The 26,993-nt window shown below is 37.4% G+C and overlaps 1 protein-coding gene across 2 annotated transcripts in view; it reads right to left on the reverse strand.

The window, feature by feature from the left end:
* Nucleotides 1-22,055, reverse strand: part of HDAC11 (Histone deacetylase 11) — a 45,500-nt gene extending 23,445 nt beyond the window's left edge. Inside the window, exons 1-5 of one of the 2 annotated variants that reach the window (XM_081737703.1) lie at nt 21,834-22,055; nt 17,074-17,211; nt 8,890-9,031; nt 5,149-5,259; nt 1,038-1,129 (exon numbers count right to left, since the gene is read on the reverse strand). In XM_081737703.1, the coding sequence (XP_081593829.1) occupies nt 1,038-1,129; nt 5,149-5,259; nt 8,890-9,031; nt 17,074-17,159 (431 nt within the window). In that variant the 5' untranslated portion in view covers nt 17,160-17,211; nt 21,834-22,055. The other variant, XM_081737702.1, reaches the window with a different exon arrangement.
* Nucleotides 22,056-26,993: the final 4,938 nt, after the last annotated feature.

The raw sequence follows: 26,993 nt of genomic DNA on the forward strand, positions 1-26,993 counted from the left end.
GTGACCGCTCTACCACTGAGCCACCGTGGTCCTATTAGATAATTGTATTAATACCGCTGGCAGTATTGAAAACGCAACTATCAAGCTGTGAAGGCAGTAAAGTTTCTACTTTCAAAAACATCCAAGGCTAACGCCTACACCCGAATACTCATATACTGTTGAATTTTAATAACTAATAATAATAATATTTTTTTTTAAAGGTAAATGATTCCTTACGAAATTAAAAGTCTGCTAAGAAATCATATCTCACAATTTTGTCCTTCTAATCGTATGTGACAGGTCAAATGTTGCTAATTACGCGTATTAGGATAGAACAAATACAGAAACTCGAGTAAATTTACCCGAATATTAAAGATTTTAAAACTTTAATAAACCACGTGAAATAAACCATTTCGTTTTACACACCTAAGTATTATTTATTTTTTTTTAAAGGAAGTCTTTTTATATTCTCTGTAGGTCTAAATTCAATAAAATTCTTACGGGCTACGGTGGCTCACTGGTAGAGCGTTCACCACTGGTGCATGGGGTCCTTCGTTCGATCCCCGCTCGCGATGGTGGGCAAACACCGTACGCGTAGGTTTTCTCGGGGTCCTTTCGTTTCCTTCTACTTTCCTCATTCCACCATTTCATTCATTTCTCATCACAGTCTCCTTTAGTCTAGCTTGAACCGTGTGACGTAAAGCTTCAAGATTTCACTTAATTTTCAATGAAATTCTTGATCGTGTGAGTACGCAGAGTAACGTTTAGCGCACGATGCGCCACAAACCCGGGTTCGATTCTCAGTCCAGAAGCACTTTTATTTTTTACTTATCTGGTTGTATTAGTGACACACAAACTAAGATTGATTTGTTTGGTTGAATTTACGTCTATCGCGCCTTTCAATAGCAGGGCTCCATGAGACATGGAATAAATCCGAACAACACCAACTCCCATCGGGAATTGGACCCGGGTCTTCCTCACCGAAAGGGTGTATATTATCATATAGCCGCGAGAGAGCTTTACACAAAGAAACAAAAAATAGAGTAACTAATATTTACCTCATTGGCTTCAGATAACTGCTCTGAACAAAAACATTTGGCACTATAGCAAGAGGAGGGATTTCTGCTATCCTCGCGACGTTCCAACTCCACTGCAACGAAAAAGTGTTAATTCAATTAATTATATCAATAAATGGTATATAATAGTAAAAACATTAATTAATAGAGAACTTATCATTTAACACGTTAGCTGCCATGTGGGTCTAATCGGACCTACTGAAGTGCTCTAAGAAAATGTCCTCGTAGGTTCTATCGAACCCACAATTTCTAATTCGCCGAGTTGTCGTTAGAATATTTGTATTGTAAAGTGCTGCCTCCTGTGTTAATGAACTGTAGTGTTTCTATCAGACATAATATAGGAGAGATTTACGTTGTAAGTTTTGTTGTTAGATGTTGCTGATTAACGCCACTAGGGGCTCTGAATATCAAGTAACAAGTATTTGCTATTTTTGTAGGGCCGATCGGACCTACGTGTTGCTTTTTTTTAATTATATGTTAAAAGTTTAACAATGGATTTATTATTCATTCTAATTTATTCTCACAAGATGCCACTATTGAAAAGTTCCCGTCATTTGCTGAATTTTTAGAAAGATCTAGATCACTATACTGTTATTATTAATGAGATCAAGATCTGTGCATATTTCTTGGTTTCTCATTGCACAAAAAATAGCACTAGAAACAAGAGGTTATCATCCACACTTTTAACACAAAGCTAGCTTGCACATGTAATAATAAACAAATGACTATCAAACAGAGTTACCAGTTCAACTGTAATTTATCCCTTTGCCCTTAAACGAAAAACACACACGTAGATTCGATCGGACCCGCAACTTTCATGCGCGCGATTCAATATCTTGCCTTAGATTATGTTTCAGCATTAACATTGTATAAAAAAAAGAAAAAAGAAAAAAGAAAGAAAGAAAGAAAAAAAGAAAAAGAAAAAACGAACAAAACAAGAATAATGTAAGTACGTACATTTGGCATTCTACCGGTGAACAACAAAATCCACTCTTGACAGCTACCGTGTTAAGAGGTCTGATAGCGAACCCATAGCAGAACATGCCGTGATCTACAATGTGATCCCAGGAAATCTGCCGCGCTTGTGCAGAAAAAATGCCAGAAGAAAAAATAATATAGCCAACAGAAAAGTATAAAAAGACGCCTGTTATGTGTAGATGTCTTAAATGCACGGATCACTCGCATAAATATAGTTTGAACTGTTTATTACGTCACGTAAAGTGTATTTTTAACAATCACAAGTGTTTCTTCTGTAGAATTCCTGCAGAAAATTTTTGACTTACAAAAGCTCATCAAAGAAAGGGAAAGAAAGAAAGTTCTGCCATCGGGATAGTGAACTGAATAGGCTGCGATGTTCTCAGATTTAGCTTAGTAAGCAATGCTCCAACAATAATCTAGAAATATCACTCTTATGCTTATAGTTGTGGAAAATAGATAGATAAATTGACAGTGTTAAAATTTATGGTCACGCACAGGATGCGGTAGTGAATCGGACGATTTTGTAACACTGTTTACATGTCCCTACATCATTCTTGCAATTCCTGCTTGATAACTGCAGGGATGTTGAACAGCAAATTACGTACAGTAAATTTCGGATAGGGTGCCGGAGCCTGAAATAATGATGAAGATGTCCTAGGAAGGTCATTTGGGTTATACAGTACTTGAGCTTTACTCTGTGAATACTGGGTGGTATAGGACAGGGTGTCTATCGGTCACGAAAGTCACGAAGTCACGAAATTTAGCTTTTGGGTCACGATTTTTTTTAAACTGTACAAATGTAAGTACTGATTGGAAAATTTTGTTCTATGAAACGTCAAAATTCACCACCAAAAATGTCTATGGCCGGCTTTAGACGCTACTAAATCGCAAGCAAAGTACATTTCTATCGCATGGATGAAAATTCGGCCTAATTTGCACGCAAATTCGCTCTTGAAAATGTTAGAAATTTTATGATTTGGTAAAAAGGTCACGAAATTTCATTTTGGAATTTTAGTAGACACCCTGTACGAGAATACGTTGTGGATTATAATACGCACAACAGAACATGCACATCTGTTTGTGTTTACGTAATGTGCAGGACATTTTCTCGAAATGAAATGAAATCAAATTTTTGAGTTTTACGTCCCGCGATTATGCCGGCTAGGGTAAAGGAGACGGTGATGATGAGAAAGGAATGAAATGGTGGAAGGAAACGGGAGAACCCCGAGGAAACCACGCACACGGTGTTTGTCCATCACAAAGTTCACTTTGCGGGAGCAGGGTTTGAACTCGTGACCCCATGCACTAGAGGTGAACGCTCTATCACTGAGCCATCGCGGCCCCGCTTTGCATTTTCTTGATTCAGAAACAAAGAAAGTGGGTATCGTGAAGCTGTTTCATTGTAGATCTGAATATTTACTTTAAGTAATTGTATTTACAATATTTCGGGTCATTATTTACTCTTTACAGTTTTATTTTATTTATTTATTTATTGTTCCTCGTCCTGGGGAAGATGCTGAATTCCTCCGAGGTGCCTCCCCAGGTGGCGGATAAGGCAACGCCTGCCAGATATGGTGGGTACCAGAAATCGAGGCAGACCAAAACCAGCACCACTGCCTCGTAGTTTAGTAGAGGAACCTACAAACACTAGGGGAAGAGGACCCTGACAGAAATCTCCTGGTTCTTCAGGTTGGGGGTTGAGCGTATAGCTAACGACCACATCTCACAAAAAAAGATCTAGTTACGAAGCCAAAACAACAGCCTTGGATATGTATGAATGAAGCAAAGAAACGACCACGGCAAAGAACAAACGGAAAAAAAGATCTGATACTAGCGACATGGAATGTAAAAACTATGCTGATACCAAATACAATGCAAGAGGTAGCCGGCGAAATAATAAAGAATAGAATCATGAAGGAAATGAATTATTCAGTAAAGAAAAGAGGAAGACGTAAACTCAGATGGAAGAACGATGTGGTATCAGATCTAGAGAAGATGAGAAGACAGTGCAAACAGACCAGAATGGAAGCGTGTTGTAGAAAAGGCCAAAACCCACCACGGGCCGTACAGCCGGATGATAAGGTAAGGTAAACACATTGTCCCTTATAGGAGGTAATAATTCCGTGACACCCTTAGATATTTCTTCAGTCTGATATTGATATTCTTTCCGCATAGCATGTGTTAAGCCTCTGTGTTCCTCGTACAATGATTCTCGTGTATGTATCCAAAATATTGGACAGTCTCATGCTGTTTCCAAGAATACAGTTAGATGAGGGTTTTTTTTTTTTTCCCTTATTTTAAAATTCCGTACGTTCTATTTGTCAAAACGAAACTGGTTCGCACTTAAGAGTCTTCACTACAGCGAAATTAAACTACCGCTAATTTTAGAGTTTTTCTGTAATATATTCAAAACAAATAAAACTATATTTACAACGCAGAAACGTAGTGAACTAGACAATACGATTTTATATGTGATATCATTATCACAACTCATCTATCTGATTTCGATTTGTAACTGTAGATAAACTTAGCATTTTTTGCGGGTTCTGTAAATAGCGGCATACCAAAAACAGATAGGTGAACTGTGGTAAAGATATCACATGCAAAATCATATTGTCTAGTTCACTACGTTTCTGCTTTTCGAATATTTTTATTTGTTTTGAAGATATTACAGAAAAACTCCAAAATTAGCGGTAATTTAATTTCGCTGTAGTGAAGATCCTTAAGATGTAGTCTTAGGGTCAAATCTAGGAGACTCAGGTGGGCAGGTCATGTAGCCAGGATGGAAGAAAGTAGGAACGGTTTCAAAATCTTAACTGGAAGACCAACCGGAAAACGACCATTACGAAGACCTAGGCGCAGATGGGAGGATGAATCTCGCAGAAATAGGAATACAAAGTAGAAACTGGATCCAATTGGCTAAGGACAGAAGTCAGTGGAGAGCTTTTGTGAACGCGGCATTGAACCTCCGGATTTCATAGGCCATAGAAGTATTTAGCTTCTAATGAGATCTTTAAAAAGATCGTTATAGATACATTTATACTCAACCTACCTTTTTTTTTCTGAAGAATAATGTATCACAATAATTCTATTAGACCTAAGGACCATAACGTACCTTTAAGCTATTCAAATATTCGTCTGAATGAACAACTTTTAGATCAGCTTCGCTCGCTTCATTCGGCTTCACTATTGTGTTCTCATTCACAAACATAGCCTCCTTCAGATACTGGAAAACATAAACAATACCAAGTCAATAAAAAAAGAAACTAGATAATAGATAAAATGTCAATAGATAAACGAAAATTAAAAATTTAAGAATTAATGACAGTTTTAGGATAGAGTATATTTCATTGATTATAATCAAGAATTTAATGGGAGTTTATTTGTAAATCAGTTTCACCTCAATCAGGGTGTCTACTGAGCAGTGGCGGATCCGGGGGGGGGCATCGGCTCCCCCCCCCCAACTTTCTTATTTTATATCTATAAATAAAGCCCATCCCAGAGTTTGGAGCTCTTAAAAGTAGCTCTAAGTAGCAGTATTACAACCCCCCCCCCCCCTCAGAAGTCCGTCCTGGATCCGCCTCTGCTACTGAGTTGCATTTTCAAAATTCCAGTATATTTCCAGTATATTCAGTATAACTATCAGCAAAATTCCAGTACCTAATACAATGACTTTTTTAAAAGTTCTTTAGAAATAATCACACTTTTGATGATTTCAGGTTTGTGATTGTTTTACCATCAAAATAATGTTTTATTTTTAATAAATTAGTTAGCTTTTTTTTAATAAAATGATTTTTTTTAACATTTTTAAAGGGGCTCCCAACTCCTCTCACAGCCATTTACTCCATCCATTACTTTAAGTGTCTAATTACAAAATGTATATAACTCTAGCTTTGGAAATATTTACAATCTCAATGGATATAAAATTGTTCTTAAGACTATTAAAACAATTACAAAAGAAGTGTTGTAGACCGTATGTGGATCAAAATTCCAGTATATTTCCAGTATCAAAATTAAATTCCAAGTATAATTCAAGTATTTGTATAATTGAAGTATTTCTAGTATTTCCAGTATCAGTAGACATCTTGTCAATAAGTGGCATGGTTCTCATACAAAATCAATTTTTAGGTTTACAAATTAACTGGTTTTTTTTTCTCCCTTTTCTCGGAAACTACGCATGAGGTTTAAGACTTACACATATCATCTTGTTTAGCTCAAAGTGATTTATTGATTGATATAGGTATCATCCCTGGTTTTTTTTTTTTTTTTTTTTTTGTTAATTACTAGAAAATACGAGGTGTGTTTAAAAAGAAACCGAACTTCTGAAATAGCGCGTCTACCGGAAGAGGGAGCGTGCTGCGGCTACGACTATTAGTTGTGGAGCTACAGCCGCAGAAGTGAGCACTTGCACAAGTTGTTCCTCGGATTAATTAAGAGTTAAAGCTTGCTTTATAATTCATTCAGGGTCTCCTCATCCAAAAATAACACGCATGAGTAAGTCAAAGATCAAAGCTGTTTTGATTGGAAAGACATTTTCCATCATGAATTTGTATCATGTGGTCAGATGGTAAACAAACAGTGGTACCACAACATTTTAGTGCGGCTGAGGGATCCTGTACGCAGGAAGAGGCCTGAATTGTGGAGAATCCACATGATACACCGTGCCAATACGCCTACTCACGCGTCGTTCCTCGTCCGCAGTTATCTGGCAAAACATCAGACTCTTGTTTTACTCAATCCACTCTATTCTCCGGATGTATCTCCAGCAGACTTTTTTTTCCTGTTTCCTGAACTTAAAATCACTCTCAAAAGACGTCATTTCTAAACGACAGAGGACTTTTAGGACAATGCGACAAGAGACTTACGCACCATATCGGAAAAGAGCATTCCAGAAGGCTTTCCAAGAATGGCAGAAACGTGCTCCAAGAATTGTGTTTTGAAAGTATAGGGGACTACTTTGAGGGGAACAATACTTAAAATGTTATACAATGAGCAATAAAGATTATAGCAAAAGTTCCGTTTCTTTTTGAACAGACCTTGTATTCTAGGTTTTTTTTTTTTAATATTGCAGATATTAAAAAATGTATTCTGTTCAATGATATGGACCATGTTATGTGAACCCTCACTAATCTACATAGGAATATTTAAAAGATCATGGCCCAGCGTTGCGTAGTAGCTAACGTTCTCAGATTTAGTTTGGACACAGTCGAAAAAACTGTTAAGAGTCTTCATCCCGGCGAAATTAAAATACCGCTAATTTTACAGTAATTATATGATATCTTCAAATAGCTAAAAGATAAATGAAATATGGAACAAGAGCGCCCTAGATAATATTATTTTGCGTGAGGTACCGTTATCACAAGTCATCTAGTGGCTTTCCGTTTTCAGCTGTTTAGAAACGCGAAAATAAATGCCGAAATTCAAAATGGCTCGAAATCGAAAGCAGATAAGTGAGTCGTGATAACGGTTTCTTATGTAAAATAATATTATCTATGGCGCTCTTGTTCCACATTTCGATTATCTTTTATCTATTTGAAGATATCACATAATTACTGTAAAATTAGCGGTATTTTAATTTCGCCGGGATGAAGACTTAAAAATTCTTTCAGGACAGCCATCCTGAGTGAGTTTTCCTGTATTTTCCTCATTCACACCAGGAAAATACCGGGATGGAATCTAACATAATGGTCCTAGACCGCATCCTTCCTTCCCTATCCCTTTCTTCCTCCCCGTCCCCCGGGCACTGCGTTCGCCAAGAGACGTTATGACTCTTACATAACAGACTAATATAGCTATAGCTACCGAAAGCCCAGAAATAAATCATTCCTAACTAATCTTAATTCTATTACAAGATCGGTAAATTTCTTTTTAATATTCAAACTAGCTGAACCTGCGCTCTCTACACAGCGCATTATTCGCATATGAGCTTAGATCTCATTCTCATTCCTCATTCCTCCCTTTACAGACACAAGTGAAAGACGTCTTGATTTTAAAAAAAAAATCGGCAAGGGGTATCATAAATGGGACATTTTTTTGATTATTTTTTCTTAATATCTCGCACCGTTTGCAAGATTTGAGCCTACTTCCAGTTAGAGTTTCTAATTCATGTATGACCAGTGTTGTCTTTCTTCTTGCATGCAGTATGTAATATGCAAATACATTACATATACAATTAATTATAATGTCAGTTATATATGGTGTTCATTGGGCAAAACACTCAAAAAATAAAGATTTATCTTAGACTCGAGAAATGATTATCCTTTCTTTTTCATTATTATTTGGCCATGGAACAAACGCCTCAGACACATACAACCCCAATATACAACATTGTGGTGTTGGAATGTATAACGCATAGGATATTATGCTTTAGTATTTTTTTTTTAATTTCAACGTTCCAGTGTACCCTAAAAAAGGTAATAAAGAAATAATAGTAATTTTTTTAAAATATTCAATTAGAACTGGACAATCTACGCAAAATTTCCAATCGATCAGTGAAAACATCCTCTTTCTAGAGCCTGTAGTTTCCGAGATCTCATTGTCGAAAGGATTGACCACAAACATATAAACATAGTTTAAAAGAACTCGGAAGATGGAAGCACAACTCACACGCATTGATTTTAGAAAAGGCTTATTAAAATACAAAGGCTTTGAACAATAATTTTATATCATAAACTTTATGAAAAAGATATAGTTAACTAAGTTAGACTATTTCAAGTACAACTACTGAAAATGTTTGTCCCTGTTAAACATGAAATCACACATAACCGTAAATGAAAGATTTGAAAGCCAAAGTTATAGGTTGGAGCTCAAGCGCTTTTAATTGCTATTGTAGGATTTTATTAGATAGATCACTTACCTCAAAGATATTTTTCCATTTAGCTGCATCAAACGGGTGAAGCTTCTCTAGTCCTAAGAAGTGAACATTGTATTCTGATCGATAGATGATTGGCCATTGGTGGGGATCAATGTCAATATAAAGCTTAGTTTCATGACCAAGCCTGTCAAAATAAACAAACGGGTATTATTTTTTAAATGAACATTCATAAATATAGGGAATTTCAACTTAAAAAGTTGATAAAAGTGTCCATAAACTCACAAACAGCGATAATTTCGTTTTGTAAGTAAAAATAAAGATTTCTCAATCAGTATGTTTCTATCAAGAATTCAAAGTTTCTCGCGAGTATGGAACACATCATAATAAATTGAATTATTCAACTAGTGTTCTTTTTTTTCTTTTTTTGAGCTCCCTCGTGGCTAAGCGGTTAACGTACGTGCCTTTGGTGTGGGAGACCCGACTTCGATTCCCGGTGGGAGTTCATGTGGTTCGGATTCCATGTTAATTTGTAGGTCCACGTCTCATATAGCCTCGCTGCTGAAAAGGGACGTTAAACTAAAAATAAAATCTAAAAAATAAAATTTTTCTTCTTCCCTATATTTCGAATGAAAAATGAAATAAAATCTTTGAGTTTTACGTCCCACAGTTAATGCCGGCTAGGCGAAAGGAGACTGTGATGATGAGAACGGGCCGCGGTGACTCAGTGGTAGAGCGTTCACCTCTGGTGCTTGGGGTCCCGGGTTCAAACCCTGCTCCCGCCAAGTGAACTTTGTGGTGGACAAACACCGTGTGCGTGGGTTTCCTCGGGGTTCTCCCGTTTCCTCCCACTTTCTTCATTCCACCATTTCATTGATCTCTCATCATCACCGTCTCCTTTAGCCTAACCGGCATAACCGTGGGACGTAAAACTCAAAAATTTCATTTCATTTCATGTGATGATGAGAAACGAATGCAATGAATAAAGTGAGAAGAAACGGTAGAATCCCGAAAAAACCCACAAAGACGGTGTTTGTCCACCACAAAGCCTACTTGGCGCGAACGGAGATCGAACCAGGGACTCTATGCACCAAAGATGAATGGTCTACCACTGAGTCACTGCGTCACTCTGCCATTCTCTTTAGAGAAACACAAAAGCGTAAGTCCTTCTTATATTTCAACAATGGTAATTCAACATTCATCGTAAATTTTGGAAACTTATAGTTGCCTACCTTTCCTAGTAGCATAGCTTTTTTTCTTTCTTCCAACATGCAACAGTTAGCGCAATAACAGAAATTTTCTGATACCTTCTACATTTTTGTTTATATTTCAGATGCCCTTTCCTGTGGTTTATTCTCAAATAGCATGCCACCATAACCGCTACAAAGCTCAAATAGCATGCCATCATAACCGCTACAAAGACCTTTTATTTAAATCACTATATATATCAGGCCACATTTGGGTACAAATTGCGAAAATAGTTTTGACCTGACTACAATGTATACAGAATGATTTCAGTTGTACATTTTAGTTAACCTCTAGGGTATGAGAAATTGTGGGGGGAGTAAAGAACAATTTTAGATATAATTAAAAGGAAGAGGAGAAACTAGCTGGGATATTGGCCAAGAAGGGACTATATCATGAGGGACGTGCTAGAGGGTACGGTGGCAGAAAAGAGAGGGAAGGGACGAAGGAGATTACAATTAATGGACGATAATAAAGCGGAAAAATCGTACATTAACATGAAGAGGTAAACAGAAGACCGTGGAGCATGGAAGCTTCTCAGTTGTAGCAAGTGACCTGCCAACAATGGCAAATATCTATTATTATTATTATTATTATTATTATTATTATTATTATTATTATTATTATTAGTAGTAGTAGTAGTAGTAGTAGTAGTAGTAGTAGTAGTAGTAGTACTACTACTACTACTACTACTACTACTACTACTACTACTACTACTACTACTACTTCTTCTTCTTCTTTTTCTTCTTTAGCCCGCGCGCGACGAGAAAACTGTATACAGAGGGGAGAAAAGAAGGTCAAATTTATTTTTAGAATCTGAGGATTGAAATTGGTTTATGCTTTGCCTTTCCCTGTAGGAGGGATGAGGTATTAAGGGTTGCCAGCAGAACCTACAGTTTAAACAACTATATCATCCGGTACACTAAATTTCATGCTACTGATTTCTAACAATGGCAAGCTTGAAGAGAATGGTCAGATTGTCAGAAAGGTTCCCAGAGGACCATGCTATTAGATGCAATATCATTTTCTAATGTTTAGTTTTTTCCTCTTCTTCAAATCTTAACAATTGTTTATAACATGGCAACCTCGAATTTGCTTTGTCAGTAGCCTGTTCATCACGATGTATTGTGCTCGAATGAAACGCCCTCTCTCGTACCATTGAAATCGACAGCTTGCGAACATGTGATACAACGTCACAGATTTACTCGTAGCGAGTACGCAGTAAATTTCCCATAACCTACTAAGCTATTGTTATTGCACGGGCCTTTGAGTACATACACATACATACATATATATATATATATATATACACAAAAAAAAAATCTCTAACTAACTAACTCTATGGCCTATGGAACCCGGAGGGTCAATTCCGCGTTCACCAAAGCTCTCCACTGACTTCTATTCTATCCTTACTGGATCCAGTTTCTAATCTGTATTCCTATTTCTGCGAGATCCATCTTAATCTGCACCTAGGTCTTCCTAATGATCGTTTACCGGTTGGTTTTCCAGTTAAGACTTTAAAAGCGTTCCTATTTTCTTCCATCCTGGCAAAATGACCTGCCCACGCGAGCCTCCTAGATTTGATGACCCTAACAATGTTGGGTAAACCGTATAAATTATGTAGTTCCTCGTTATGAAGTTTCCGCCACTCCCCATCCCCGTTTGTCTTGGGTCCGAATATTCGTCTCAGGATCTTGTTCTCAAATACTTTCAGTCCATGTTCTTCCTTCCGAGTAAGCGACCATGTTTCGCAACCATACAGAACAACAGGCATGATTATCGTTTTATGCATTTTAAACTTCAAATTCCTCGACAGAATTCGCGACGACAAGCGATTTTGAACTGAATAATAAGATGAATTCCCTGTTGTTAATCGACATTTAATTTCTTCGTGAATATGGTCTTCGTCTGTTAACATTGATCCTAGATATTTGAAAGTATTCACTTTATCAAAAGTATTATTTAATATTTTAACGCATCCATAATTTGCTGTATTGCGGTCCCGAAGTACTTCCATGTATTTAGTTTTATCTGCATTTACTTCTAAGCCCATGTGCCTGCAAGCGTTTAATAAGATCTCTGCATTTCTTTCTATTGTTCTCCTATCATCCCCTATTAAATTTACATCAGCATATGTCATAGCCTGGTGAAACCCATTCAACTCTAGGCCCTGGTTGCTATCTTTGATTTTCCTTAAATCAAAGATAGCAACCAGGGCCTAGAGATTTTTTCTTTTCAAAAAAATCTCCACACAGATTTAAGAGAAGATCAGTTGAAGTGCAAACTCCACCCATTAAAAGGAGTCTTACACCAGGAAGGGTATCCGATTGGAGAGTTTATGCCTCACACAAACATGAGCAGAACCCATAGGAAACGTAAGAAGCATGCTTCGATATCCCCTACAAGCAATGCGCAGTCACAGTGCCCTACTGCAGTGACGCAGATACGCCTGAAGTTAGCTCTGAAGAAGATATGAATGAGTATGATCGCTGAATGTAGGAAGCATGACAAAAGTAGTAGACATGATGACATAAAACGTATAAATGCAGATCTAAGCATGCCGAATGAAGAGAAGAACGGAATAAAGAACTGGCGGAAGGATACAAAATATTTTACAAACAGCATGTAATTTAGGACGAAGTGAGGCGTACCGCGTAGTACGGATGAACTCAACGAAGGCTTGTTTCCTGAAATTGATTTTCTGATTGATCAAGATAATAGTCCATTAATTTTTAAACTATATTTTCTAAGGACAAGTGGAGAATTTTTACAAACTATACACATATATAGGCACGAGAACACGCTGCCACAGACCAGTTTGGTGGTATTAATCAAACGCCTCAAATGTAATTTTGAGCGTTCAAATTGCATGAAGCATTGTTGAGTTCGCCCTTACTACGTGGAACGCATCAAATGGAGTAGAAGCTATTTTCTCCTTATAAATTACGAAGTGCACCGTATAAGGGGCGATCAACTGAAACCCGTTCCTTCCATGTATTATTGGTATAGTGTGTAGGAATGTTGTTGATACGTGTTTCCGTTTTGCAGATATAACGAGTGAAAGATGACGTTCAAGATCTCCAATCCGTCCAAACAGGACCAGCGTGCCGTCATCCAGTTTCTGAGTGCCGAAGGTTGTTAACCAGCTGAAGTGTTCCGGCGTATGAAAGACGTGTATGGTGATGCATGCGTCTCCAGAACAACAGTGGTGGACTGGGCCAGAATGTTTCGGAAGGGGTGTGAACAAACCACTGATTATCCCCGTCCTGGTCAAGCCCATATTGCCACAGAAGACACGCGTGAAAAGGTGAATGCGGCTATAGCTGCGGATAAACGCATTAGTATTCAATCCATAGCGAACGGGTTAAACATGAGTTATGGCACTGCTCAGAAAATTGTGAAAGATCTGGAGTATCAAAGTGTGAGCGCAGTGGATCCAAATTTTACATGGACGGCATTTGTAAGTTAGTGACACAGTGGGACACATGTCTCAACGCTCATGATGACTTCTTATGAACAATATTTTTACTGCACGCTAACCATAGACGCCTCTAGATAGTGTACAAGTTTCCACTCGAAATAAAATTTATTTCATGAATTATGACCACCGAACGGGTTTCAGTTGATCGCCCCCTATAAAAGTTGACTGTACAAGAAACGATGTCATACAAGTCAAAAGGATGTAAAAGCAATAATCAATGTGATAAACGCATATGCATCCACGAATGGATGAGAGGTTCAAATTGTAGCAAAGAGGGGACTCAAAACGGCCATATAGGAGCCCAAAACATAAAAGTCATAATACCCATAAAGGATATGGGTGTATTAATCAAGTGGGCAACAAGAGAACAATTATGTATATATTAATTAAAGGAGGAAACAACCGAAGTTTTTACGCACCAAATCCTCTTTAGGTGCGAATTCAATAATCCATTTTAAAGAGTAAAATATGGACAACTGGACCGAGACTGGAATCCGTACCGTGCCGATGCGTTAACCACTATGCTACCCAGAACAGCCATACACTATGTCATTGTTGAAGTCGGTGCTCTTTACTTAGATTACATGGCTTGTATCCCAACCCAGCTATTGCGCTTGGACAATCCAGTGTCCATCTTCATAACACCTCTGACGGTTTGTATTATTGAATTCACACCTACACCTACAGAGTACATTTTCTATTAACTATTCATGCTATTATTGTATACGGGCCTCAGAGTAGAGGATTTGTGGCTACAGAGTTTTGGGTTCAGCATATTTATTTAAAGATCAAAGAAATCTCGGACAGATTTACGGGAAAATAACTTGAGGTGCTAATTCCATCTATTCAAAGGCTAACGTCAGGAGGAGTTTATGGCTCAGAGTACTTGGTGTGTTAAAAATTTCGTTTTTCTTCCTTTCATTAATATATGTAATGATATTAGAAACGTCAGAAGTGTTCTGAATAAGGACACTGGATTGTCCAAGCACAACAGCTAGATTGTAGTACAGTCCACAGCAAAAAAACCTGCAAAATGAGCATGTAAGTTTATTGTGAAATGACGAAGTCTTTTGCTCCAAAATAAGTGCGCAGAGGAGGACGCCGAGGTTTCTCCTGGCGTGATTCGTGCCACTTCGACGTTATGTTGATTCCCTGGGCTGTTAGGCGTAGTTTCACAATAAACTTAGATGCTCATGTTGCAAGGTTTTTTGCTGCGGACTGTACAAGCCATGCGGTCTAAGTAAAACAGCACTGTTTTCAAGAATGAAAGATTGTATGGCTTTCTGGGAAGCAAACTAGGTAGCGTAATGGTTAACGCATCGGCACGGTACGCCGAAAAAAAAACGGGTTCGAGTCCCGGTCCAGCCAACCACTTTTTCACTGTTTGCGTATTGTCACTTTCAGAAAAGACTTGTAAAATGTTCTGCTTTCCTACCACTAGTACTTAAATTTGACATTAAACAATGCTAACAAATTCTATATATGTGCGCTTATTGCGTTGGGATTGCTCTTTAAAAGCTTACGTGAGTAGTTGGTTTTCATTATGATTATTTGGCATGCATTCTGCTACTTCTGTAATTTGACATGACGAAATCAACTAAAATAGTTTTAATATATCTTTAACCAGTAGACTGTCTCTTTATCATTCATCTAAAGAAACTCGACACAAATCAGGCACGTAGCCAGGATTTCATTAAGGGGTATCCGTGACATGAAATACTGAGGTTATCGCTCCATTAGGTCAATCATTCTAAACTATTTTAGTGGCAACATATCGACGGTGTTAAGGTAAAACGTCGTAAGTTTCATTTCCAACTTTTTCCAGGAGAGCAAAAGAAACAACTTCTAACTTCCATTTACATCCTTGCAAGACACAAGTATAAAAAGTGGTTTATTTGCCTTGATAATACACACAAGCTTACAATATTTTTCTTACCTATGGCCTGACCTATGGTGAGCTGAATAAGATAAAAATCCAAATTTTTAATGGTAACACCTTTTACCTTTACACCGTCGAATATTGCCATGTTTAGCCAGGATTTCATAATGGAGAGGGGGAGCAGCATGACATGAAATACTGAGGTTATCACACCAGGAGCTCGATCAATCTAAACCAGTGGTTCTCAAACTTTCCGATAACGCGGACTCCTGTTCATTCGGAAAATGATCCGCAGACCCCCTTGCAATGCTGTCTCAAATTTCACATGGTATTAAAAACTATACTGATTAGAATTACCACATGACAAGAAAAAGATCAAGAAAAATATTGCTATAAGTAATTTATTTTAAAGATACATGAATGTTTCCTAGTGAACGAAATTTCAATTGAGAATACAGTAACTTTCAAGACTGAAAATTAATGTACTTTTTTTAAAAGAAGATTCACTTGATAAACAATGTTCTCAAATGTGGGGTCACTAATATGAGGAATGAAATTCTTTCTGTTTTTCCATAATTGCACTGAAATCCGGAATAAGTTTTGTCACCGTTAATCTTAGGTCCGATTACACATTAAAATGACTTCGCTTTCAGGCTCTAATACTGCAAAGAGCAAAAAAGGTATGTTTATGTGAGTGAGTGGTAGGGAAAGACATCAAATGTTGCAATGCCTTTTAAGACAACTCTTCATACTCATAGGGCAGAAATTTAGTAAAGTAGGAAAACATTTAAATTTACAAACGTAAGTATAATTTCTAATTGCTTTCTTTTTAGTAACCGAAAAAATACGTCTTGCACAACAGCTGTGAGTTCCATTTTATTATAACACATTTCAAATTTTAGGCGTCACAGACCCCCTGGCTACGTCCCACGGCCCCCCAGGGGTCCGCGTATCCCACTTTGAGAACCACCGATCTAAACTATTTTACTGGTAACATATGTTGGTTCGTTAGGACAATAAAATGAGAATATGTTACTAAGTATTTTAATAACAAACTATGAAGAAATCTCGAGTAAATATATATATATTAGTAGTATTGAAAATAATTTTACAATATTATGTTCCTTCCTCTGTTCATTCAAATATAATGATTATCCCTTATGACCTCAACTATTATAAAAATTATATATCTACTATTACAAAAAGAGCATATCCAATAATTTCTTGTAAAATATTTTACAAAATCTGCGTTCCTTTCTCTGTTGAATCAAATGATAACAGAAGTTTCTTTCGACATAACTTTTTTGTTTTTATTATTCCGTCCCGTCAACTACTGTCTGTTCTAAATGACAAATTAAAGGAGCAGTAGAAAACTGTTTCTGAAATAACTGTTTGATACTGCAAAGAAACGATGAAAAATTATTTTTATTCTTAGCTTTTTATTTTTAACGCTAATTATTCTTTATCTCGTTTCTTTTCGATTTTATTCATCCTTACATTTTTCATTTCTGGTTTCGAAGGGTGGGACCGGATCCCCTCCTTGGCTACATTCCTGCTAAAACGGAATAAACACTAATATTTAATCAGAGTTTCTTTATAGTAACCCTAGTGTTGATACACCTACCTACTGAGACGTCTATCTAATTTCTTCTTCATTGTTGTGGCTTCTGATCCTTTTCCCATTGTTGTAGTTTCGGACTCTTTTCCCATTATTGTAATAACACTCCTTCAGAATTCGACTTTTCATGCCTCCACAAGAAACCTAAAATAAAATTTTAAATACACCATCACTATTTTTCATGCTATCGTCAAAGTGCCAATAATACATACAAAGTGTCCGGGGAGGAAAGAGAATCCCTTTGAGAGATGACACAGAAGTTCCTATGAGAGCATATGTACTCTTCTCAACAGTCTGACAGCTACATGTTGTTAACCATTTTTAACTTTATGTTGTATGAAAGTATATACGTGCTCATTCGGTAGTCATTCTAGAGACATGAGACACAGCACATTTGAGTTGAGTTGAGTTGATTTTGGGTTTTACGTCCCGTTCAGCAGCGAGGCTATATGAGACGTGGACCTACTGATTAACGTGGAATCCGAGCCACATGAGCTCCCGCCGGGAATCGAACCCGGGTTTCCCACGCCAAAGGCGCGTATGCTAACCGCTTAGCCACGAAGGAGCTCCACAGCACATTTGAATGCTCGTTTGGATCACATGAACATCGACAATTTATGGTTCCAACAAGTTAGCGCAACTTGCCACACTTTAGGAGACACAATCGCTCTGCTGCGTGAAAAGTTCTCGGACAAACCAATCTCGTTACGAGGAGACCAAACCTACCCACCTCGATCTTGTGACCCGACACATTATGACCTTTTTCCTACGGGGGTACGCTAAGTCACGAGTTTACCAGAACAAATCCCGTAATCTGTTGGCACTCAAACAAGAAATTCGAAATGTCCTCGACGAAATTGATGGGGAAATGTGTGAGTGCATGATGGTTAATTTCATGGACCGAGCGATTATGCGTAAGGTAAGAGGAAGGGGGGGGGGAGGCATATTGTGTTTCATGTTTAAACCTCAACGTCTTCTGAAGAGAACGGTGTGTTTTGATTGCTTCTTTTAAATAAATAAATTCGATTTATAGTAGCTTTAAATGCAGCGATCTTTTTAAGACACCCGTTAGTTCAAAAATTCGTTCAAAGTTCGTATTTGCAAAACTTTTAAATTGACCCTTGTAAGGCATACTCAGTTTAACTGTGTCGATAACTGTGAAAAGCACGCACTGACCTGTCACCACAAGCTAGTACTGCAGCTGATTCGAGTCAGGGCAGGGCAAAATCAAAGGATCCGCGCGGAAGTGTCCGTATGGAGAAGGTGCGTTAGCGAAAGCTGGCATAGAATGAAAATTTGTTTGTGTAATAATTTCCTAATATGACTAGCTATTTTCGTAGTGAAGTGGCATTGTTCGTAAAATAAAACGAAATCTTAAGTTTTAAGTCCCAGGATTATGCTGGCTAGACTAAAAGAGACGGTGATTATGAGAATTGAAGGAAATGGTGGAATGAAGAAGTGGGAGGAACGGGAGAACCCCGAGAAAACTCACGCAAAGGTGTTTGTCTACAACAAAGTTCACTATATGCGAGCAGGAATCGAACTAAGGACCCCATGCACTAGAGGTGAACGCTCTACCACTGAGCCACCGAAGGCCCCCGACACTGTTCGTGTCTGCGTAATGATACCAATATAAAACTGACTTCCTATACCCCTTATATTAATACAGTATATTGTATTATTATTTGTATCTCATTCTACGTATTCTGCCGTAAGATGCTCTTGATTTGTTGCAAATGCATCTACATTTTACCTCTAGAACAGTGTAAGATAAGTTTAGGTACACCACATTTTAGAACATTACTACTAAAATTCAACGTTTTGCATAGAAATACATGTTTATAAGGCATAAATTTCCGCAAGTGACTAAATTAAATAGTAATCTTACGTTTACAAATGCAGATTTATTAGTGTAAAATTATTACAAGTGCATATGAAAAAATGACTGTGTTAGGTAATATCTTCGGACAGTGCCGTATTTTTGCACAGTATACAAAAGCTACATTTTTATTGGGTTAAATTCCAAAATTGGTCCTCCGTTTCTAGCAAAATTTTGGAAAATTTGCCGGGAAGAAATAGATAATTTGCTCGTTTGTGTGCTTGATAATATGTGACGACATCGAAAATTGTGTTTTTATTTTTTTGTATTAAACGTTTATAAACATAGAAGTATTTGGCAAGCGGTGGGAATTACTTTGCGCAAGGTGAACGCATGGTAAATACATTAATAAAACTCGAACCTGTTATGAACGGATTCGAACATAAGGTACCTAATAACAATATGCAAAGTCAAGTGAAGTATCTCAAGTCAATGTGCTAAATCATGATGAGCAATTATAGAAATATCCGAGAGTTACGAGATCCACACATAATTGCGAAATTTGCCTTAATAGTGTGTTATGTTACTTTGGAACACAAATATGAAAACAATGAAAACATATCGGGATAATATTTATAACGTCTTCAGTAACGTACAAATACATAGTTCAACACGTAAGGTAAGTAATTTTACGCCATATACAATGTTTCACGCTATCCAAGGTTATGCGTATACCCATCTTCCTTGACACGCCTCTCCTACGGACGCATCCCCTTGCTTCCGCTCGGCCACTCTGCTGCGCTTCCGCCCTGACTAGCTTAGATAACAATTGTGCTTTTTAGTGACCACTTAGCACAAGTCGGTTAGTGTCCTTTGCACAACATTTCTTATCGTGTACGTATGCTGAAACCCGCTAAAGTTAATCTATACATAATATCAACAGAAATGAACGAAACCGTAACTTTTTCTCGAAGAAAGAGAGAGAGAGAGAAAAAAAACAAGGCTTTTGGCCGAAAACCAGGCGGACTCGGAAAAAATGTCTTTTTATTTTGCAAGTGTAGCGACACTGTGCTATATCGCCGGACCACACGAAAATCGAAAAAAAAAAAAAAATGTTCTACATTTGGTTAGATTAGATTACCTTCGGTAAGATACGTTACATTAGGTTAGGTTAGCTTGAGTTACAAGTTAGTTAACTTCAAAACAGAGGCATGTAAAATTTTAAAATTTGGAATAGAAAATCACAGCTTATGTATAAATAAGGCGTCCGGATGTATAGCATAAAAACTACGGTACAAAAATAAACCAATCTCCGCTAGGTGGCCACTAAAAGCTCACAAATGCTATCTAACCGAGTCAGGGCACAAAGCTGGTGAGCTCACACGATTGTATGGGGGTACGTCCGAAGGGAATATGCACGTTAGCTATGGTGGGTACGCGCTTAAAAAGGGGTAATGAAAACAGTTGTGTTTCAGCAATTATATGAGTTTCAATAGCACTTCTTATAGTTTCATACTAGTAACACTCCACTTGTAAACGTAAACTACAGCTTCTCTATACTGTGCAGGAATACGCCACTATAGTGACCACTAGTAGGGTAGGTTGATCAGTTATAATTCGATAAAACTCGGTATGTTACAACCTTGACATATATGCGCCATTTCCACACTGCCATTACCGCCACTAAATCATAACAAGTGTACCTCTCCGCCAAACAACCACTTCCTCTTCCACATGCAGTGCAGCTTACATCAAATTCAACTAACAACAAAATCCTTCTTAATTTTAACTATTCTCCCTTACCAGACTTTCACTCATTTTTCATCAGAAACCAAAATAAATTCTCCAACTCACCCAGTAAATTTCCTAAAATAGATCCGGCGATACAGCACTTAACCCCTTTCTCAACTCATTATAAGTGCAATAGGAACTTCATTGCAATGTGTTTTCACTACCCTTGTTTACCAGCATACGCATAGTCGATGACAGCCCTACTTCCTACAGACGCGTCTCCACGCAGTCCTACCCGCTTCACCCTGCCCTGACGCCACCTAGCACAAGTTGATGTCTTTTGCACTGTAGTTTTTTATGACATGCCCGGAAGCTGTATTTATACGCAAATCCTGAAAGAATGTAGTCTGGTAGCTCTCTTGAATTTTATCTATGCTAAGTGCGGTATTGCCATGTCACCCCAAGGAAATCCAATCGGTAACTCTTTACTTTGGGCAAGGCAGTGATATACTGTCAGTACATATTATTGCCAAGCGAGCGCCAGCGAGTGAAGGCGGGTTAAAGCCCCGCAGGGCACGTTATGTCTTTCCTTCTTGGGAACTGTAAATATAATTGCGGGAACCGGTTCAGATTCATTGCTTATTGTCACTGCCTTGCCAGGAAATCTTTCGGAGACCACGAAGAAAGGCATAGAAAGAATTATAAATTTTCGTTAGTTCTTTCGGGTAAGTACCTAACTTAGCATACATAAAACATCCACATGATAGCCTATTTAATCTCTATCACTCAAATTGTTGCAAAAGAACCTCCATGAATGTCAGTCTCATGATTTAGCATGATGAACATTAGGATGTAGGTGCGAAAATTTGGAAAATTTACGTATGAAAATATTGCCGGTGCTTTCGCTATCCTAACCCTTTGTGTAATCAACCTATAAAAACACGTCATGAGTTAGAATTTATTAATACTTACTGTCGATTCACTACCGTCTGCAATCTGTCAATTTCTTTTGTTATCAATGCGGTGTCATGATTCTCCAGTTTTATTGCTATCACAATTTCTGTGAGACTAAGTCTTCACGTATTTTAGAAAAGCAATTAACTACTACTACTTTCACAACATTTCGTAGGGACTAGCACCTGAAACAACTTCCAGCAGAAACACATCTCTCCCCCTCAGGATAAACTCGTATGAAACACGGGAATGTCCCACCTACCTATACGAAAATGGTGACGAACTGACGTGCAATAATGAGAAATTCGTAAATTTCTATTAATGTTGGATAATGTTCTTATGTCTATTTTCGTTCTTCCATAAGCAGTAAGCCTTTTAAATATTTCTAACACAATGCCAATTCCCCAATGACCACAATAAATATTTAGTTATTTCTTGTTCAAGTTGTTCGCGTAGTACCACGTACACGAACATTTTAGTACAAGAGGTGATTCTTCTTATTGTATTCATAGTAGGAAATTCCGGTGCAAGTTTTCTATTATAACCCTTTACTTTCCTTCTGATTTTTTTACTTCATTTTTCATATATATATTTTCAACCAGCCGTTGATTACTTGTTAAGTCCGCTCCCTGAGATTATGTTATCTCGCCAATGCTATGCAAATGGATTATATCCAGCCAATGGCGTACTGAAGGGGAATTCCGGGGTCTTAAACCCAATTGAGTAAGATTTTATGGAAAAATATATATTTACTACATTAAGATCTGTGTTCCGAAAAGATAGGAAATTGGGTGCTTGAACCCCCATGATGAAATTTTGCATATGCCACCAAGGGCGTCCATCAGGGGGGAAGGGGGGCTCTCGCCCCTAGAGGAAATTATACTTTAGAATATCGAAAATCCAATAGAATTTTTAATTAGTTTCAGTAAAATTTGAAACTATTTTTGAAACGTCGCTTATACTTGCCCCCCTTGGAAACCACAACATGCGCGCCCTTGTACGCCACTGCATCTACTTCTCTATAAGAATAAAGGGACCACGGTGGCTCAGTGGTAGAGCGTTCACCTCTAGTGCATGGGGTCCTCTGTTCGATTCCATCTCGCGCCAAGTGAACTTTGTTTTGGACAAACACGGTTTGCGTTTGTTTCCTCGGGGTTCTCCCGTTTCCTCCCACTTTCTTCATTCCACCATTTCATTCATTTCTTACAATCACCGTCTCCTTTAGCCTAACCGGCATAATCGTTGGACGTAAACTCAAAAATTCCATTTCATTTTTTTTTTATGAGAATAAAGAAATATACAAACTTAGAAAGAACATATCGCCTTCCGTTCGGTTTTGCCACAACGTATATTTCCATTAAAATACGGATTTAATATTTAAATTTAAAAATAAATAGAAAACATTGATATAAAATGTACCTTAGAAAATATCTTCGAACACTCTTCAAATATTTGAAGATAACAAGGAAAGAAATACTGCCCGAATTCTCTCGGGGAAGGGGGGATGTAATTTTGTTGATTCATGTCATAGGTGCCTCTGCAGACGACGTTTGCCTTTGCTTAGCGCAGGTAGTGTACGAAACTGGGCACAATTTTATATAATATTGCAGATAATTAAGGAAGAAAGATTTCTGAGAACTGATCCATTACAATACCGATTACTGCGTAACTGAAATAAAAGAAGAAAATACTAGGAGTATTAAAGCAGGTGAATTAGCTTCCTTCCCACACCAAAAGTCTTTCATAATGAGAGAGAACGAACTGAATTGAGCTGAAAGACGAAGATGTAAGCCCTCTCCACTGCTCTAGTGACTAGTGCGTGTTCGTTTGGTACATGTGTCTCAGGTACGATTCTCGATGGGAGAGCACATAAATTTAATTTAATCTTTAAATGCCCATTGACGCAACTGCTGTATCAGGGCTTTAAACTTAAACCTCAATAGCTCAGCCTCTAATTAACCTAGGAAGATAATTTTGGTATCAATGGGTTCCTGAAGGATGAAGCTTTCCGCCGATATGCATTATATATACACACATATATATATATATATATATATATATATATATATATATATATATATATATATATATATATATATATATATATATATATAGAGAGAGAGAGAGAGAGAGAGAGAGAGAGAGAGAGATACCGGTATAGAGATATAGATATAGATATAGATATAGATATAGATATAGATATAGATATAGATATAGATATAGATATAGATATAGATATAGATATAGATATAGATATATATAGAGAGAGTAACACGGAGCAGGAAAGAGGGTAAAGTTTGTATTTTTTTTTTTCATTTTTGCATTAAGTTCCTTTTTACGGGTTCATTCCCACCTTGAGGGTGCACTCATAAAAATTGGTACGTGAAGTAATGAAGTAGTCCACTACATTGTAATGTCCTGTATGTGTACTTCTTGCTGCTTATATGAGGAAGGAGGGGGGAAAGTTGGTCAACTTTTTGAATCTCAGTTTTTTGACGTAAATTGCATTTATTCTCAGGATGGTTTCATTCAGACAAAATATCTTTTCATTGAATTAGTCTACAAGCAGAATTCTTGTTGCTGTACATGATGTGCATATAACGTGGTACTTTGCTGGGGGGGAGGGGGGGTTAATGTCAAATTCAATAAACCTTTCTTCCGCACATAACTTTTTTTTTTTTTTTTTTTTTTTTTTTTTTTTTTTTTTTTTTTTTTTTAGAACTAGCTGTACCTGTGCTATTTACACAGCGTACAGTTCTAATGTGAGCGTAAATCTCCTTCCTACCTCTCAATATGTCTCTGCAAATGTCTTCATGGACACAAGCAAAGGACAGGAAGACTCTCAAAGGGAGTGCTAGAAGACTCTCAAAGGGATTTTCAGTTTAACATCCTGTTCAGTAGCGATACTATATGAAACGTTGACCTACTGATTAACGTGGAATCCGAACCACATGAGCTCCCGCAGTGAAATAGCTATAGACAAACATATACATAAATGTAGTATTTTAATGTTGGGGTAAGTTTGTGATAAACTTGGATAAGTAATAGGTGATATCAAATACAAATATTTTTTTCCTTATAATTCCATATCCGAGTACGCCTCATTCTGAGTCCAAAAGCCTTCGAAGTTGCCAACTTGCAAAGGTTTTGTCATTCATATTAATGCAAAGCGCCTGAAACGTCCTTCAACCCGCTATACGTAGCTCCTCTACTGGTTGCCTTTCACAAGGGTATCAACCTTAACGTCCTAGTGGCAATATTAAACTAATAGGTAGAGCAACCCACATAATGCTTTTTTTTTCTTTTTTCCAAATTATGCTTTATTATGCTTTATTGTTAATTTCAGTCATTGTTTTATATTAATCGTGTATAATGTAAAAAATTTACTATACATTAAATATTCCAAATATCTTGATCTATTTATAAATATTTTATGCAACCAGTTTCTTTCATATTTAATGAAATTCCTACTTAATGCATTGTAAAGAGATATGCTTTACTTGAGTCGGTTTTTGTTTCACTTGTGTACACCTTAACTAACTAACTAACTAACTAACTAACTCTATGGCCTATGGAACCCGGAGGTTCAGTGCCGCGTTCACAAAAGCTCTCCACTGACTTCTATCCTTAGCCAATTGGATCCAGTTTCTATTTTGTATTCCTATCTCTGCGAGATCCATCTTAATATTATCCTCCCATCTGCGCCTAGGTCTTCCTAATGGTCGTTTTCCTACGGGTCTACCAGTCAAGACTTTGAATGCGTTTCTACTTTCTTCCATTCTAGCTGCATGACCTGCCCACCTAAGCCTCCTAGACTTGACGACCCTAACAATGTTGGGTAAACCGTATAAACTATGTAGTTCCTCGTTATGAAGCTTCCGCCATTCCCCATTCTCGTTCCTCTTGGGTCCGAATATTCTTCTCAGGATCCTGTTCTCAAATACTTTCAGTCTATGTTCTTCCCTCAGAGTAAGCGATCATGTTTCGCAACCATACAGAACAACAGGCATGATTATCGTTTTATGTATTTTAAGCTTCAAATTCCTCGACAGAATTCGCGACGACAAGAGATTTTGAACCGAATAGTAACATGAATTCCCTGCTTTTAGTCGACATTTAATTTCTTCGTGAATATGATTTTCGTCTGTTAATATTGATCCTAAATATTTGAAAGTATCCACTTTATCAAAAGTATTATTTAATATTTTAACGCCTCCACAATTTGCAGTATTACGGTCCCGACGCACTTCCATGTATTTAGTTTTCTCTGCATTTACTTCTAAACCCATGTCCCTGCAAGCGTTTAATAAGATCTCTGCATTTATTTCTACTGTTCTCCTATCATCCCCTATTAAATTTACATCATCAGCATATGTCATAACCTGGTGAATGCCGTTCAACTCTAGGCCCTGGTTGCTATCTTTGATTTTCCTTATGGCGTATTCCAGCACAAAGTTAAATAATAATGGCGACAACGCATCTCCTTGTTTCAGGCCATTTTCGACGTGGAAGCTCGTGGACAAAAATTTTCCTACCCGGACTTTACTTTGGGATTGACTTAAACATATCTTAATTAATCTAATTAGCTTCCTCGGTTCCAAGCTCTGTAAGAACGTTGTATAATGTTTCTCTCCTAACCGAGTCGTAAGCCTTTCTAAAATCAATAAATAGTTGATATACCGGGGTATTGTATTCCCACTTCTTTTCTAGTATTTGGCGAATGGTAAATATTTGGTCGATAGTTGATCGATTTCGTCTAAATCCGCACTGATAATCTCCAATAATTTCATCTGCGTATGGGGTCAATCTTGCTAACAGAATATTTGAAAGGATTTTATAGGATGTTGACAGAAGAGAAATGCCTCGATAATTATTACAGTCAGTTTTGTCGCCTTTCTTGTGGATTGGAACAATGATTGATTCTTTCCACTCTTGTGGCAATTCTTCCTTGTTCCAGATAAGGAGAATGAGTTTGTGTATCTTGTTCCACAATTTTTCGCCTCCAGCTAAAATTAACTCAGCCGGAATTTCATATACACCCGGAGATTTGTGTTTCTTTAATTTCTTTATAGCGGCTTCCACTTCTATTCGATTGGGTTCTGGAATATACGGTTCTGCGGTGTGTATCTCCTTTTCTCCACGCACATTAGTTTTTGGCTGCGTGTTCAGCAAATTGTCAAAGAAATCTTTCCATCTATTTAAGAGGCTATCCGTATCAGTGAGAACTGTTCCGTCAGATTTCTTTAAAATATAAGCACGAGGTTGATAGCCTTTCTTAAATTCGCTGATCCCCTTATACATGTCCCGAATATTTTTATTTTTACTATTATCTTCAAGTTCCTTAATTTTAGCTTTCAAAAAATCCCGTTTCTTTGTTCTAAAAGTTTTGGAAGTTTCCCGCCTGATATCTGCGAAATTTTGT

The sequence above is a fragment of the Thermobia domestica genome, chromosome 14 (assembly GCF_964235325.1).
Source record: "Thermobia domestica chromosome 14, izTheDome1.hap1.1, whole genome shotgun sequence".
NCBI classification, from domain to species: Eukaryota; Metazoa; Arthropoda; class Insecta; order Zygentoma; family Lepismatidae; genus Thermobia; species Thermobia domestica.